This window comes from Sturnus vulgaris, chromosome 24, assembly GCF_052056855.1.
Source record: "Sturnus vulgaris isolate bStuVul1 chromosome 24, bStuVul1.hap1, whole genome shotgun sequence".
Classification (NCBI taxonomy): domain Eukaryota; kingdom Metazoa; phylum Chordata; class Aves; order Passeriformes; family Sturnidae; genus Sturnus; species Sturnus vulgaris.
Genome location: NC_142266.1, coordinates 5,414,483 through 5,429,376, shown reverse-complemented (window position 1 = coordinate 5,429,376; position 14,894 = coordinate 5,414,483). Strand labels below are relative to the sequence as shown.

General features: G+C 48.9%; 1 protein-coding gene and 1 long non-coding RNA gene across 3 annotated transcripts; both read right to left on the bottom strand.

Annotated features, from left to right (window-relative positions):
- Positions 1-94: 94 nt before the first annotated feature.
- Positions 95-4,912, bottom strand: LOC148221300 (uncharacterized). Its single transcript, XR_015808344.1, has 2 exons — positions 4,770-4,912; positions 95-3,888 (listed from the first exon to the last, which is right to left on the bottom strand). It is a non-coding gene; the product is annotated as an uncharacterized LOC148221300 (long non-coding RNA).
- Positions 4,913-9,664: 4,752 nt separating this feature from the next.
- On the bottom strand, positions 9,665-14,869 carry LOC148221299 (uncharacterized). Of its 2 annotated transcripts, XM_088178512.1 has the most exons (4): positions 14,766-14,869; positions 12,730-12,795; positions 11,721-11,970; positions 9,665-9,961 (listed from the first exon to the last, which is right to left on the bottom strand). In XM_088178512.1, the coding sequence occupies exons 1-4, from the start codon at positions 14,835-14,837 to the stop codon at positions 9,897-9,899; spliced, it is 453 nt and encodes a 150-aa protein (XP_088034638.1). In that variant the 5' UTR covers positions 14,838-14,869; the 3' UTR covers positions 9,665-9,896. The 2 variants fall into 2 exon arrangements, 1 of the variants encoding a protein (XP_088034638.1); XR_015808348.1 differs by lacking the exon at positions 14,766-14,869 and adding an exon at positions 12,977-14,613 and having other exon boundaries at positions 9,665-11,970.
- Positions 14,870-14,894: the final 25 nt, after the last annotated feature.

The following is a 14,894-nucleotide window of genomic DNA, read 5'->3' as shown; positions in this document are numbered from 1 at the left end:
GGGATGATTGCAGGAATTCAGGGAAGGGTTAATCCCTCTGGAAAACCATCAGGAGAAAAGTCAGCCCAGGTCTCACAGCCTCACAGTTTGGTGGTTTTTGTTTTGTTTTTTTTTTAATTAAATTTATTTTTCCATAGAAAAAAGTACAACGATCATTTGCTTCACACCAAAGTGTCGTTTTGTGGCTTTCCAGTTTTCAAATCCTTCTTTTCCTTGGATAGGATCAACAGCAGGAATTAAGTATCTGTAAAATGCAGAAATCAGGAAGATTTGAATTCCAAATCTTTTAATTGATGATGGCTGATTAGCCCTGAGGTGTTAGAAATTTGATTATTCCATTTATTCCAGAGGATATCCGTGCATCCAGGGAATTTGGGATCTCTGCAAACAGATTTGAGGTAAATTAAAAAAAAAAAAAAAAGGGAAAATCAGTGGGATCAGCCTTTCCCTAATCCTCCCTGTCCTCATCCTTGGGGACATTTCCAGCTCTGGATCAGCTCCACCAAATTCCCCTCCTCAAGAAATCCCTGGATCAAGGTTTGGGACAAGGAACTCCTCAAGGAATTCCAGCTCCCATTAACACCAGGAAATGCTTGGGAATTGCAGAGCTCCCTGTGTGACAGGAATTCCCAAGATCCTGGAAAGATTGGGAATTCTGGGAGAGTCACCAACATCAAAGAGCCAGGAATGGGAAATAAATCCCAAAGGATTTGCCATAGGGAAACATCTCCAGGATATTTGGTGTGGCTTTTTTTTTTTTTTCCTCATTACATCAGAAAATTCCCCCAGAAACAGGCACAGGAATTGGCCAGGAATTCCCAAATCTGCTCCAAACAGGAATTCCCAAATCTCCCCAAACAGGAATTCCCAAATCTGCCCCAAACAGGAATTCCCAAATCTCCCCAAAAAGGAATTCCCAAATCTCCCCAAACAGGAATTCCCAAATCTGCCCCAAACAAGAATTCCCAAATCTGCTCCAAACAGGAATTCCCAAATCTGCCCCAAACAGGAATTCCCAAACCTGCTCCAAACAGGAATTCCCAAATCTCCCCAAACAGGAATTTCCAAATCTCCCCAAACAGGAATTCCTAAATGTGCAGCCCAGATTTCCCAAGGAAAACTTGGAATGGTTTTATTTTAATTCCACATTTCCCATTGAATTTAATCCCACATTTCCCAAGGAATTTAATTCCACACTTCCTAAGGAAAACTTGGAATAGTTTAATTCTAATTCCACATTTCCCAAGGAATTTAATTCCACATTTCCCAAGGAAAACTTGGAATGGTTTTATTTTCTGCAGGATTCCATGGGGAAATGCTGGGAACTGGGCTTGGGGAAAAAAAAAAAATCCCAATTTTTTTCAGGATTCCATGGGAAAATGGTGAGAATTTGGCTTGGGGAAAAAACAAAATTCCCATTTTTTTTTTTTTCAGGATTCCATGGGAAAATGGTGGGAATTTGGATTGGGGAAAAAAAAAAAAAAATCCTGATTTTTTTCCAAACCCTGCCATGGATAAGGAGAATTTTCCCAATCCCAACTTTGGCCTGGGACACTTGCAGGGATGAGGCAGCCACAGATTTTTTGGGAATTCCATCCCAAAATTCCAGGGATCCATTCCCCCCTTATTCCAAATCCCTCTCCCATTTCCAAATTTGTAACAATAAAAAAAAAAAAAAAAAAAAAAAGCAGGAAAACTAGAATAATTAAAGCTAATTAATCATTAAACCCACAGCACCACCATCACTCCACTTATTAAAATGATGATTTAATTATCAAATAAATAAATTAATTAATAATTATTAAAACATAAAACACCCAGCACTATGGACAGGCAACAAATTAAAAAAAAAAAAAACAAAAAACCAAACAACTAAAACCAATCAGAATTAAAGACTTTTTACATTTAACACTGATTTATTGATCCAAAAAAGATTCTTTCAAAATGATGTTTTAAAATCCAACAGAAAACTGGGAAAAGGGGATGGAAACAAACTCAGGGAAAAGCTGAAATTCTGCTTAAAAAACCCAGAAATCACCAAATTTTGAACGTTTTAAACCAAATTTTTAAGAGGTTGGGAGGTTATTTCAGGAATTAAATTCTGCCCTGAGTGACCCAGGGGGGGATTTAGGTTGGAAAAGTTTTTTGGGAAAAATCAAAACCTGAGAAGTGCAGGTGCTTTATTGAGGAATATTTGGGATTATTGCACTTTGAAATTCTATAAATTCTGCCCCAAATTCCCTCCCAGTGAGGCAAAAATGGGCAGGAGGGACCTGGATCCCAACCCCTTTATTCCAAAGAAATTTGGGATAAATAAATGTTATTTAATAAATTTTAGAAATTTAATAAGTTTATTTAATCACCCAAAAGTTAAAATTAATTCTTTTTCATAAAAGTTTTTCCCTCCTAATAATTCAAGCCCAACAGGCAGCCAGGATGGTCTAATTTTTATTTTTTTTTTTCACTTTTATTTTATTTTTATTGGTGTTATAAAAATGCAAATCTTCCCCCATAAAAATGGAGAATTCCTGCTCTGCTTTGAGCAGGAAGTGACCAAATAAAAAATGACAAGAAAATCCCTTCAGCTTTTGGGAATAACTCCCAAAAAAATCTCATTTTTTAACTCTCAGGATGCTTTGGTGATGCCCTGAACTTTATTTTTGTTATGGTTTTTAACCCTCTGAAATAAAAAATAAATTATTCTTCAGCATAATTAAAGATTTGAACTAATTAAAGAGCTTAAAAAAAACGTAAATAATTCACGATTTTAGGTTCAAAATTCACCAAATTTAATTCATTTACACCTCGAAATGAAGAAACCGCCTCATGAGGCAACGTAATTAAAATACAGATTATAGAAATCCGAGATATGAGCCCGATGAAATGAAATAAAATCCAAATTTAGTGGCTGAAAGGTGACCCAAAGCCCTGACACGCTCACTGAGGTGGCTCAAGGGTTGGTTTAGGTTAAAATTTGAAGAGAAAAATCAAAATTTTACAGGGAAAAACCTCCTGGAAAAGCGAACAGCTGGGAAAATCAAGGTAGAAAATCAAACTCTTAGAGAATAAAAGCTAAAAAAATCAAACTAATAGGGAATAAAAATTTAAAAAAACCCCAAACTTTTAGAGAATAAAACTTCTAGAGAACAACAAAAAAAATCTGAATTTTTTTTGAGAGAAAAATTCAGATCTTTTGAGAAAAAATTGAGATCTTTGGAGCAGAAGGGACACTCAAACTTCATTCCTTAAAATGGGACCTTCCTGCTCTTCCAAAGCTGGGAAAAAAAATAAAAATCAAAAAAAATTTGTTAATAAATCAATTTTCACATTTCCCAGGCTCTCGACCTACAAAGATCAAGCAGGACCTACCCTTGCTCAGCCTCCTGCAAAATCAAAATATTCCAAATATTGGTTGGAATCAAGATTTTGACATGATTTTAATTCTCATTTATTGGAGCTGTAGGTTGCCCAACACTCAAAAGTTGGATATACATTAATTTTAAAGGAAAATATATTGAATTATTATTTTTTTTTTGTTTTGTTTCAAGATGCTGTCAATGACCTTCATGCTCACAGCAAATCCCCCGAGCCTGGCCGGCTCCAGAAGTTGCTCCAAAAAAAAAAAAAAAAAAAAAAAAAAAATTCCTGAATTATTAAAAGGTGATTTTTGGGGACAATTTCTCCTCTCATTCCCTTCACTCACACTGAAATTGTGACAAAGCCAAGAAGTTGAACAAACCCGAGATGAAATAATTTGGAATTAAAACCAAATTAAACTCAGAACGAAGGAAATCCTGCCGGGAGGTGAAGCTCAGGTTCAAGGAGCCGCAATTTTAAAACCTTGACATGAAACTGCAGCTGAATGATCCCAAATTTTCCAAAGCAGCGCTTTTAAAGGTCAACAAGCAGAGATGAGAAAAAGGACACAAAAAAAAAAAAAAAAAAAGGTTAAAAAAAAAAAAAAAAAAAAAAGGGAAAAGCATCTCAGAGGAGCAGGAATGTCCGCGGTGTTCTCGCCAAAACCCAACTTTAATTCTAATCTCCAGCTACCCCCGTGTCCTTCATGCCCTCACTCACTGCCAGCAGCTCCGCTTTTTTTTTTTTTTTTTTTTTTTTTTTTGTCCCTCTCTCTTTTTTCTTTTTCCATCTTTTTTTTTTTTTCTTTTCGGTCCAAAGTGCCGCAAACAAACTTTGTCCTTCAGAGTGGCGGCTCGGAGCTCTGGGATTTCAAGGTCACTCGTGCAGGCCCCGCTCCCAGCCGGGGTTTGCGGCGCTGCCGGAGCCGGGCCCGGCCCGGGGGGGCTCGGGGAGGGGTCCCGGGGCTCCGCTGGGCCCCGCTTGAACCGCGAAACCCCCGCACCCCCGTGACCTTCGCCCACGAGTTCCCCACAAAAAAAAACGTAACAAAAGGCTGCCGGCACACGCGGGGAGTTTGGGGGTGTCGCGGCTCTGTTGTTGCCCAGCCCGTTCCCCACCCGGTTCGGCGGGGCTACCAAAGCACCGGGGGTGCCGCCGTTGTGTTCGGGGTACACCGAGCTGAGGGCAGCGCTGCTTTGTCCCCCCCTCCCATCGCTGCCCTCACGTTGTTACCGGAGATGAGGGTGAGGAGCACGGCGGGTTCAACCCTAAATCCCGCACCGGGCGCGTCCCGCCGCGCCTCACCCGCTCTCATACCGGGACACACGAGCATCCCCCGCCGCCGCGGCCTGTCCCCGGCGCACGGGCCGCCCTCCCCCGCCGCCACCGCAGCGGCAGCGCCCAGGACTCACCGCCGGCCGTGCCCGCGGCCGCGGCTTCCCCGCCATGGCTTTGTCTTTGAGTGACCCCGGGAGCGGCGGGGCCGCCCCCCCTCCCCTCCCCGGGCCGGGCCCGGCCGGGCCGTGCCCGCGGCCCCTTTAACGGCGGCGGCCCCGCGCGCCCCGCTGCGCGCGCCCGGCCCGCCCCCCGCCCGCGCTCATTGGCCGCGCGCCGCGCGGCCGCGCTCTCCCATTGGCTGCGCGCCCCGCGGCCCCGCGCTCCCATTGGTCGGCGCCGCGGCGCAGCCTCGCCGGCCGCTTCCTGCTTTAAAGTTACCTTGAGCGGCGGCCGCAGGGGTCAGGCAAGCCCCGCCCCCAAGCCCCGCCCCGATTGGCCGCCTCGCCTCCTATTCAAACGCCTGAGGAGGCTGGCGGAGGCGGCCGCTGATTGGCCCGCGCGGCTGTCAATCACGGCGGTTCCCGCCACACCTTCCCGGCGGAGCGCGGGGGCCGCACGTGCGCGAGGCGCGGCGGGAGCGCGCGCGGTCGGATCCCGGAATTCCAGAAATGTTTGGGACCTCTGGAGATCACCCAGCCCAAGCCCACTGCCAAGGCAGGGTCACCCGGAGCAGGTGACACAGCGACAGCTCCAGGTGGGATGTCCCCAGAGGGAGCCTCCAGCTGTTCCGGGGCTCTGGCACCCTCATGGAATTCAGTTCTTCCTCAGGGTGAGGTGAACTCGTTGTGGTTTAATTTCTGCTCCTCGTCCTGTCCCTGCACAGAGCCTGCCACCATCTCTGACACCCCTTGGGGACATTTTACGGGTTGATGGGATTTTCTCCCAGCCTTTCCTCACAAGGATTCCTGCGAGCTCCAGCTTGGACAAATCTGGAATAATTCATTCTCAGGAATAATTCATTCCAGCAGGGCCACAGCCAACCCAGCTCCTGCTGCTTCTCCTCATCAGGGAGATGCTCCAGACCCCAAATCTTCTCTCTGGACTCTCTCCAGCAGCTCCTTGTCCTGTCCTGATGATCCCAGAACTGCAATCCCTTTGTGCCCCATTATCCCATTATCGGGATCCCACAAACATTCCACGGGATGAGAGGAAAAAAACAAACAAACAACAAAAAACCAAAACAAACAAAAAAAATAGAAGTGGGCATTTTGATGGGATGGGAATTTGGGAATGTTGTGGGTACAGAACGGGAATGGTCCACAATAAAAAAGTTGTGGAAACCAGGTGATGTTTTAACCTCTGGATGCACAAATCCCAGTTTTATCAACAACACCCCAGTGGATTTTGAGCTATAATTCCAAAGTATAATTTCCTGCTGACGGGATTATCCAGGGGCAAAAAATATTGGGAAGCACAGCCAAGCCTTGACCAGCCCTGCAGATTAAATCACTTTGAATCTGATAACGAGGAGAGATTAATTTAAAAATAGATCTTCCTGATGATTTGGGGGGAATAGAATTGGTTAAAACACAGCCTTAAAAAAAAATAAATACACTCTGTTCTCTTCCTGTGTCATTCCTCAGATAAAAAACAGGGCCTGGAAGCTTCGGAATTCTGACTATTGGAATTATGTGAGGTGCTTTGGGTGGTAAAAAAAACAAAGCCAGCACAAAGCCAGGAATGCCTGGCTGGAATTCTGGAATTCCAAGGGTTTCTGACTGGCCAAACACAATCCCTCGTGCCTTGGCACAGCCCAAGGGACCTAAAGCTGCTTGGGAATGACCCACAGGAACAGCTGATGCTCACAGAGTGGTTAATGATTCCTCCTGACAAGAAAAACTGGGTAATTTGGGGAAGTTCCACAGTAAAAGTTTTATTTGTGGGGGAGATAAAAAACCTCAAATTAATTTTAGGAAGACCTGCAGTAAAGAGTTTATTTGTGGGGGGGATAAAAACCTCAAATTAATTTTAGCAAGACCTGCAGTAAATGGTTTATTTGTGGGGGTGAAAACCCCAAATTACTTTTGGGAAGACCTGCATTGTTATTTGTGGAAAACCCCCACTGAATTAATTTGGGAAGCCCTAAAGGGTTTATTCCAAGCATTGCAGCTGTTCTTGCTCTGAAATCACAAGAGGGTTTGGATGGGATTTTGGGAAGGAATTCTTTGTGGAGGGGATGGGATGGAATTCCCAGAGAAGCTGTGGCTGCCCCTGGATCCCTGGAAGTGTCCAAGGCCAGGTTGGAGCAACCTGGGATAGTGGAGGTGTCCCTGCCCATGGAATGGGTGGGACTGGATGGGATTTAAGGTCCCTCTCAACTCAAACCACTCCATGAACTCCAGAGTTCCTGGGAAAACATCGGGAGAAAGGAATGTTCTGAACCCTGTAGCTGTCACCTGCCTCTCTGAGACACTTCTAGGAATTTCCACTGCCTGTGATTCCCGTGGAAATGTGCTTGGACAAACAGGATTTATCTTGATCAAGCACAGACTAATGAGGCCAGGCAGGAAAAATGCCTGGCTCAAGGTCACCAGAGTTGAGATCACATCTATTCCTGCCTGGAATGAGCAGTCAGGGATTCTGCTGGATCCCAGAATCATGGAATATCCCCAAGGATAATCCAGTCCAACTCCTGAACAATCCCAGCCTGTGCATCCTTGGGAGGGGTGTCCAAATATTCCTGGAGCTCTGGCAGGCTCAGGAATGTTCCCATTCCCTGGTCAGTGCCCCCCAAGAACCCCAGACCTTTCCCTAAATCCCCCCCTGGAACAGCTCCAGCCCTTCCCTGGGATCCTGTCGCTGGTTATGCCAGAGCCAGGTGTGACACTGTTGTCACCACACTGCCCAGGTGAGCTGAGGCTGTCACAGAGCACGAGGACAAACAGCTCCAGCAGAAACAGCCCAGTCCAAAACCAGAACCTCGTTTAAGGAAAAATCCTAAGGAAAGGCCCAGGATATTGGCAAGGATTTGATGGTTTGGTTTGCAGGGCTGGTTGGAAAAGTTAACGAGCTCATGGGCTTTGAATTGTCCATGCTCAGACAGCAATGGAAAAATGGGAGATTTATTCCCAAATCCATCAAAAATATTTCATTCATCGAAAGAAATGGCTCAGAAGTGCTTTGGAAAAGTAGCCAGGGCTACTGTTCCTGCTTCTGTGAGCAACCTGGGATGTGCCAGAGCTCCAGGCTCTGGAGGTGGCCCCGGGACACAGCTCAGCCACCCCAAAGCTGCCCTGACACCCTCAAACACCTGCACGAGGAACCCACCTGAATGGAATCCCACCCAGCCCCAAAGAATTCCCGGTTATCCAGGCCACACCCACACTGCTGGCAGTGCCCTGGCATTGACCAGTTACCTGGGAGCATTTCTTTTATTCCCTCGGCTTGGGAAAAAAACAGGATTTAGGGAGACCAAAGATGTTCTCACAGCTCTTGCTGCTTTTTGAGCACAGATTAAACAATGATAATATCAGAAACCCTCAACTGCCTTGTCATGGTCCTGCCCCTCTTCTTGCCAAATGCTGTGGCAGAGCCTGAAGAAACTTCTCAAGGCTTGGATGGCAAAAATCCCAAAGACTGGTAAAACAGCATCATGGAATGACAAAATGTTAAGGGTTGGAAATGATCTTAAAAATCACCAAGTGCCACCTCCTGCCATGGGCAGGGACACATTCCACTATCCCAGGTTGCTCCAAGCCCCATCCAACCTGGCCTGAGACACTTCCAGGAATCCAGGGACAGCCACAGCTTCTCTGGGAAATCCAATCCAATCTTACAGCCAAGAATTTCTTCCTAAAATCAAATCAAAACCTAAACATCCGAGCTCCTCTCTACCCCCTCGCACTCCCTTCTCACACAGATCAGGATCACAACCTGCCTTGGATTCTCACAACCAGGAATGCTTAGAGTGAAAGAGACCTTAAAGCTCATCCCGGGGGTCCCGGGCTCCACCACCCCGGGTCCCGGCTCTCAGGACGGGGGTCCCGGGCTCCTCCGGCCCCGAGTCCCGGCCCTCAAAACGGGGGTCCCGGGCTCCTCCGGCCCCGAGTCCCGGCTCTCAGGACGGGGGTCCCGGGCTCCTCCGGCCCCGAGTCCCGGCTCTCAGGACGGGGGTCCCGGGCTCCGCCGGCCCCGAGTCCCGGCTCTCAGGACGGGGGTCCCGAGTCCGCCCGGGCCCGCTCAGGCCCCACCGCCCCCCCCACCCCGCGCGGGACAACGGTCCGCTCGCTGTCCTCTCCCCGGTCCGCACCCCGCCATCCAATCAGCGCCGGAATCCCCGCTCCCGCCTCCCTCTCGCGGGCCAATCAGCGAGCGCGCCGCGCCCCAGCCAATCGCAGCGCAGCCGTTGGTGAAGCGGAGGGGGGGGGGGGGGCCGTAACGACCCCTCGGGCCGCCCCCGCCCCGCGCCCCCTCACGGGCCGCCGCCGCCACCGCCTCCCCCCCGCGGCGTTCCCCGCCTACTCACCGGGGCGGCCGGCGCCGCGACCTCCGCCTGCTCCGCCCGCTGCCCGCGCTGCCTCCGGTGCGGCCGGCAAGAGGCGGGGGGGAGGGGGGGAAAGGGGGGCGGCCGGAGCGGAGTGAACGCTGAGCGGCCGAGAAACAAGATGGCGGCAGGGCCGTGAGGCGACGGGGCGGAGGCTCCGCCCTTTTTTGTCCCCCCCCTCCCTCCCCTCCCCGGGCTGGGCCGCGGCGGCGCGCGCGGGCGCGGGACCTGGCGGAGATCTCGCGAGATTTGAGGGGGGGGCGGGAAGAACGTGAGGGGCCGTGAGGGATGGGAACAAACCGGGAGAGATCGGGACAAACCGGGAGGAACCGGGACGAACCGGGAGAGATCGGGACAAACTGGGAGGATTCGGGACAAACCGGGAGAGTTCTCAGGGTGACCGTGCCTTGAGGGACAGCCAAACTCTGGCTCTGACACAGATCTGCCCTGTCCTAAACCCTCGCGTGTCCAGCTTTAGGCCTCGTGTGAGGAGCTTTCCAATGTTTTTCCTACTTTATTAAAAAAAAAAAAATAAAAATGCTGCGATGTTTTCCAAACATGTTTGCTTCTCTTTCAAGGATCCTCGTAATAAATTGGGTGGTAAATAAATCCATTAGAGATGTTGGACAACGATGAGTTGCAATGAACTTTTCTCCACACCACGATTTGGCATTTTTTAAGATTTTTTTTTTTAATAGGAGTTCGTTTGAAATGGAATTTAAATACATCCAGTGTTCCTGAGTTGACTCACTCCCAGAGTCTCATTATGTAGTTCAACTATATCTGCCCACAAAGGAAAAAAAAAGAACTATTTTACATATCTGGGAGACCACAGAGTTCTGATTGTTCATATTGTAGGAGAAAAAATATTCCTTAAATCGACTTAAATAGATAAAGGAATTAAAGATCCTTTTTTTTTCTCTCAGAGTGAAGAATCAAAGCAGCTGATAATCAGAAAAAAAACCTCCAAAAGCAACCCCAAAGGGAGGAGAAATAAAAGCTGCCTTGACATTCCCCTCAAATCCATCAGTTCTGGAACAACATTCAACGGGAATAACGAGGAAAATTAGTGGGGGATTTGTATTTTAATGGGAGGTGGATTTTAATTCTTTTTGAAGTTTTTCCTTGAAGCCTCGGAGGGCTGGAGCCTCATTCCCAGTTCCTCATGTGGGATTTGCCATCTCCTTTCCTGCAGGGATCCCATCCCAAAAATCCTCCAGGATCCCTTTCCTTGGGACACTTTCATGCTGTGGATCCTCACAATTCCATGGAGGAATTTATTCCCACCCCTGGGTGGATGTGTGTTATTATCCATGGTAGGATTCTCAGGAATCTCTGGAATTCTGCTTTTATGGATTAATTACGTCAATTAACAGAGCAGTAAAGTAGATTTCTGTTGGAATTTTTTGCATTTCCAACAGAATTTTTTTTTTTTTGCCTTTCTGCACATCCATTTGAGAGCAACTCCACCAGGATATCCCTGGCAGTGCAATCCCAGGGATCATCCAGGGACATTCCAGTGAATCCTGGCTGAGCTGCTCCCTCAGCACAGGAAGATTTTTCTCCTGCCAAAGTCTGTGCCCTGCTCTCAGCTCTCACAATTCCCAGCTTTCCTGCCTCCAGGACACTGTGGGGTAATTCATGCTGCCTCAGGATTTTTCCTGTGAAAAAATTCCCTTTTCCTTAGGACTGACTCCCATCTTTTTGCCCCCTCGTTGTCCTTCTGGTGGCCCAATTTGCAGCCTGGCCGAGTTTCTTTTTTTAGTATTCGTTTTTAATATCATTGTTCAGGTTATAAAAATAAATCCCTTGAAATATTGTTTGGGATGAGAAAGGAAAGTGGGATCTCACAGGGCTGGGTCCACCCTGCCAGGGGACAAAAATCCCATTCCCTTCAAGCACAGGGATTTGGGATTTGTGGGGGTTTTTTTTGTGGAAGAAATGGAGGAAATGGGACAAATTCGTGTGTCCTCCGTGGGTTGAGAGCTTGGCTGCCCCAGAGGCTCCGTGCTGGCACTGGAATGGGAAATGTCTCACAGCAAAATTCCTGCAGTTTTATTGGAAGTCTCGAGACTGAGGGCACTTGCGAGGCAGCCAAGAGAAATAAAAGTCGGGATCACGGAGTGGGTTTGGGTTGGAAGGACATTCAGGATCCTCCAATCCCACCCCCTGCCATGGACAGGGACACTTCCCCCTATCCCAGGGTGCTCCAACCTGGAATTGAACATTTCCCAGGATGGGGCAGCCACAGCTTCCCTGGCAAATCCATTCCCCACCCTCATGGCCGCTCCAGTTTGGAGTTGTTTTTTTTTTTTTTTTTTTTTTTTTTTTTTTTTTTTTTTAATTCCCGAATTTCTGAGCTGTTTCCTTCTGTTTTTTGAGGTTTTTTTTAATTCCCGAATTTCTGAGCTGTTTCCTTCTGTTTTTTGAGTTTTTTTTTAATTCCCGAATTTCTGAGCTGTTTCCTTCTATTTCATCACCGACCATCCATCCCCACAATTCTCTGGAAAACGCCTCATTAATTAATTAATTAATTAATTACAGCACTGCTGCTCCTGCCAGGCCCAGCTGTCAGAGCACCCAGCTTGGATCCAGCTTCTCTCCAGGGATTTCTGGACAATCTCCCCTTGCTCCTCCTCCTCCTCCTCCTCCTCCTCCTCCTCCTCCCGGATCCTTTTGTGCAGCTCCGTTTCCTCCCCACCTGCTCCCTTTTCCAGCAGCAATGGATCCATTGTCTGGAGCTGCTCAGCTTTTCCCACAGGGATTGCAGTTCCACAGAGCTCCCTGTCAGCCTGCCCGGAACGTGGAGGAGCCAAGGAAAACAAGAGACAGAGAGAAGGGGAAGAAAAAAAAAAAAAAAAAAAAAAAAGAAAAAAAAAAAAAAGGAAAGGAGAAAGTGCTTTTGCGGGAATTTGGTGGGGCTTTGATGAGTTTGGACTCACCCAGCACCTTCCACCTGCTCATCCCATCCCTCCCACGCTTCCCACTGCACCCCAGACTTGGATTTGGGAGCCTTGGATTCGTTTGGCACCAAGGAAAAGCAGCAGGGCCAAGGCTGGCCCTTCCCAGCTCAGCCCCCACCATCCCCCGGGATTCCCGTTCCAGCAGGACTCTGGATTTATCCCAAACAAGCTGTTGCTTTGGGGCAATAATCCACAGGCACAGGAAAACCTGGAGGGAAATTCTTTCTGGACATGGACACGCTGCTTTATGGATCTGCAGGAAAAAAGGGGGCATTTAGGGCCAGATTTTGGGGCCTGACCCTTTGTGGCACATTCCCACCTGGTGCCTGTCCTAGCTGGGATGATCCATATGATATTTAAGGATATTTAAGGATATTTAAGGATATATCTATACCTGGACATTCTTTTTTTTTTTTTTTTAAACCTTCTGCTTTGAAATTAAACCCCATGGGAGATAATTTGACTGTTGGGTATTGCCAAAGGATTCCTTGGGAGCCCAAAATTCCTGAGGGATGATGCAGGGTCAAGTCCAGGCTCGTGGGTCCCCTTTTGTGCTCAGATTTGAACCTGTGTCCCAAGAAGTTTTACCTTTTCTGATCCAGATGGGAATTCCCATAGGAATCCTGTTCTCCCTTCTTGTCCAGCCTTCATTTCCTAAGGAAGAGCCGACAGAAATCAGAAAAACCCCCACAAAATTTTAGGATCAGCACTGGGAGCTGAGGTGCTCAGGCTGGTGCTGACTGGGACGCCTCATTCCCAATATTCCCACTTTTCCTTTTCCTGCCCAGTTCAACCCCCTGGCTGTCCCAGTATCCAACTGGTGAGCACTGGTGACCTGATTGCTCCTGCCAGGAGATTTTCCAGCGTCTCCACAGGGCTCCTGCTCCTGCCAGAAGTGGGACACAGGCTCCAGCAGGGAAGGAGCTGACCCAGCTCCAGCAGCTCATCCCACTGGGCACTTCCAGAGGGGCCAGGGCAGGGACTGGGTTATTCCAGGGAATCCCCACTGGGAATTCCAGCCCCTTCTCCAGGTGCAGCTTCTCCTTCCCTGAATGCAGCTCCAGGACCTCCAGAGCATCCTCAGAGCCTCCAGGACACCCCCAGGAGCGCCCTGGGAAACTCCAGAATGCCCCAGAGCACTTCCAGGATCCTTCTGGGAAGCCTCAGCCCTCTGGAAAGCTCCAGGAACCTCCTGGGAAGCCCCAGGATGCCCCAGAGCAGCTCCAGGATCCTCCAGAACAGCTCCAGGATCCCCCTGGGAAGCCTCAGTCTTCTGGAAAGCTCCAGGACACTCCTAGGGATCCCCAGCACCCTTCTGGGAAGCCCCAGAATCTCCTGGGAAGCCCCAGGATGACCCAGGACAGCTCCAGAATCCTTCTGGGAAATCTCAGTCCTCTGGAAAGCTCCAGCACCCTCCTGGGAAACCCCAGGATGTCCCAGGACAGCTCCAGGGTCCTTCTGGGAAGTCCCAACACCTTCCTGGGGCAGCTCCAGGATCCTCCTGGCAAGCCTCAGTCCTCTGGAAAGCTCCAGGACCCTCCAAGAAGCCCGAAAATCTCCTGGGAAGCCCCAGAGCAGCTCCAGGATCCCCTAGGCAAGAGCCCAAACCCCCTCAACAACCCCAAGATCGCCGACATTCCCAGCCTTTCCCTGTGTGTCCGTCCCCATTCCCTCTGTCCAGCAGCAGCAGGATCCATCCACGGGCACTTTTCCAGCCCGTCCCAGGGAAGGGCAGCACGTGGCACCCACGGGGGCTGCAGATCCCGGGGTCACCCTCACAGGGACACCTCTGCTGGGCTCTCCTACATCCAGCAGGATGGATCATCCCTATCCAGAGCCCCGGGAATCCTCTTAGGGCAGTTTTAGCGGGATAATCGCGTTAAGCCGCCCCCGTGGTGCCGGCACAAACCCAAAAGGGAAAGGAGAAGGCGCTGAGGGGCCGGCAAAGCCGAGCTCCTTAAGGAATTAACAGATATCGGAGATGGGAGAGCTCTGATGGGATCTCAGAGCCTTGGGGTTTGTCCATCCAGGAAAGCAATTCCCAGGAAATTGGAGCCACGCAGCCCCAGCTTGAGATCTGCAGCACCAAAGCTTTCCTAATGTGAGATTGGTGATCCCAGAAAAAAACAAAGGGAGCAAAAAGCTTCCAATGGAACTGAGAACTCCATGGCTGTGAGATTTCCTATCATCAAAAAGCAGCTGGAAAAAAAAAAAAATCCTTCGGAGAATCTTTTAGGGATGTTGTTTTCATTATCACTTTCCCCTAAAAATGAGTTCCCAGAAGCGGCAATTCCTCCACAAAGCTGGAAATTTCATGGAAGAGCTTTCCCTGCTGCGAGAATTCCGGCTGGTTTTCCAAACTCTTCCTCACCAAGGCCCCTCTGGACAACCTCCCTCCTCCCTGAGTTTGTTTATATGCTTTGAATCCCATTAGGAAACCATCTCCCTCCTTCAGCGCTGGTTTATCCAAGTTTCCATATTTAGTTCTTTCAGCTATTCCTGTTCCTGAACCAGCTTTCCTGCCGGGACCTGCTGCATCCCAGTTTTTCCCTCCAGCAGTTGCCACGGGGGGAATCATCCCCCATCCTCCCTGCACTGATGGATGCTTTCACTCCCTGACCCACCTCGATCCCAAATCCCTCCCCAGGCCCTAATCCCGGGATTGGGACCGCCGTGGAGCCCGAGGTGCTGTCCATGGGATGGGGAGCTGGGAATTGCGGGATTTTAGGGAGGGACAGAGTTAAAGGCGGGGA

Coding starts and splice junctions, on each gene's coding strand:
- LOC148221299 (XM_088178512.1), bottom strand. CDS start 14,837: ATGGACAGCACCTCGGGCTCCACGGCGGTCCCAATCCCGGGATTAGGG. Junction 11,971..12,729: donor TCCCATCTGGATCAGAAAAG/GTAAAACTTCTT, acceptor CGTTCCGGGCAG/GCTGACAGGGAGCTCTGTGG. Junction 9,962..11,720: donor CTGGCAGGAGCAGCAGTGCT/GTAATTAATTAA, acceptor CTTTGTGGGCAG/ATATAGTTGAACTACATAAT.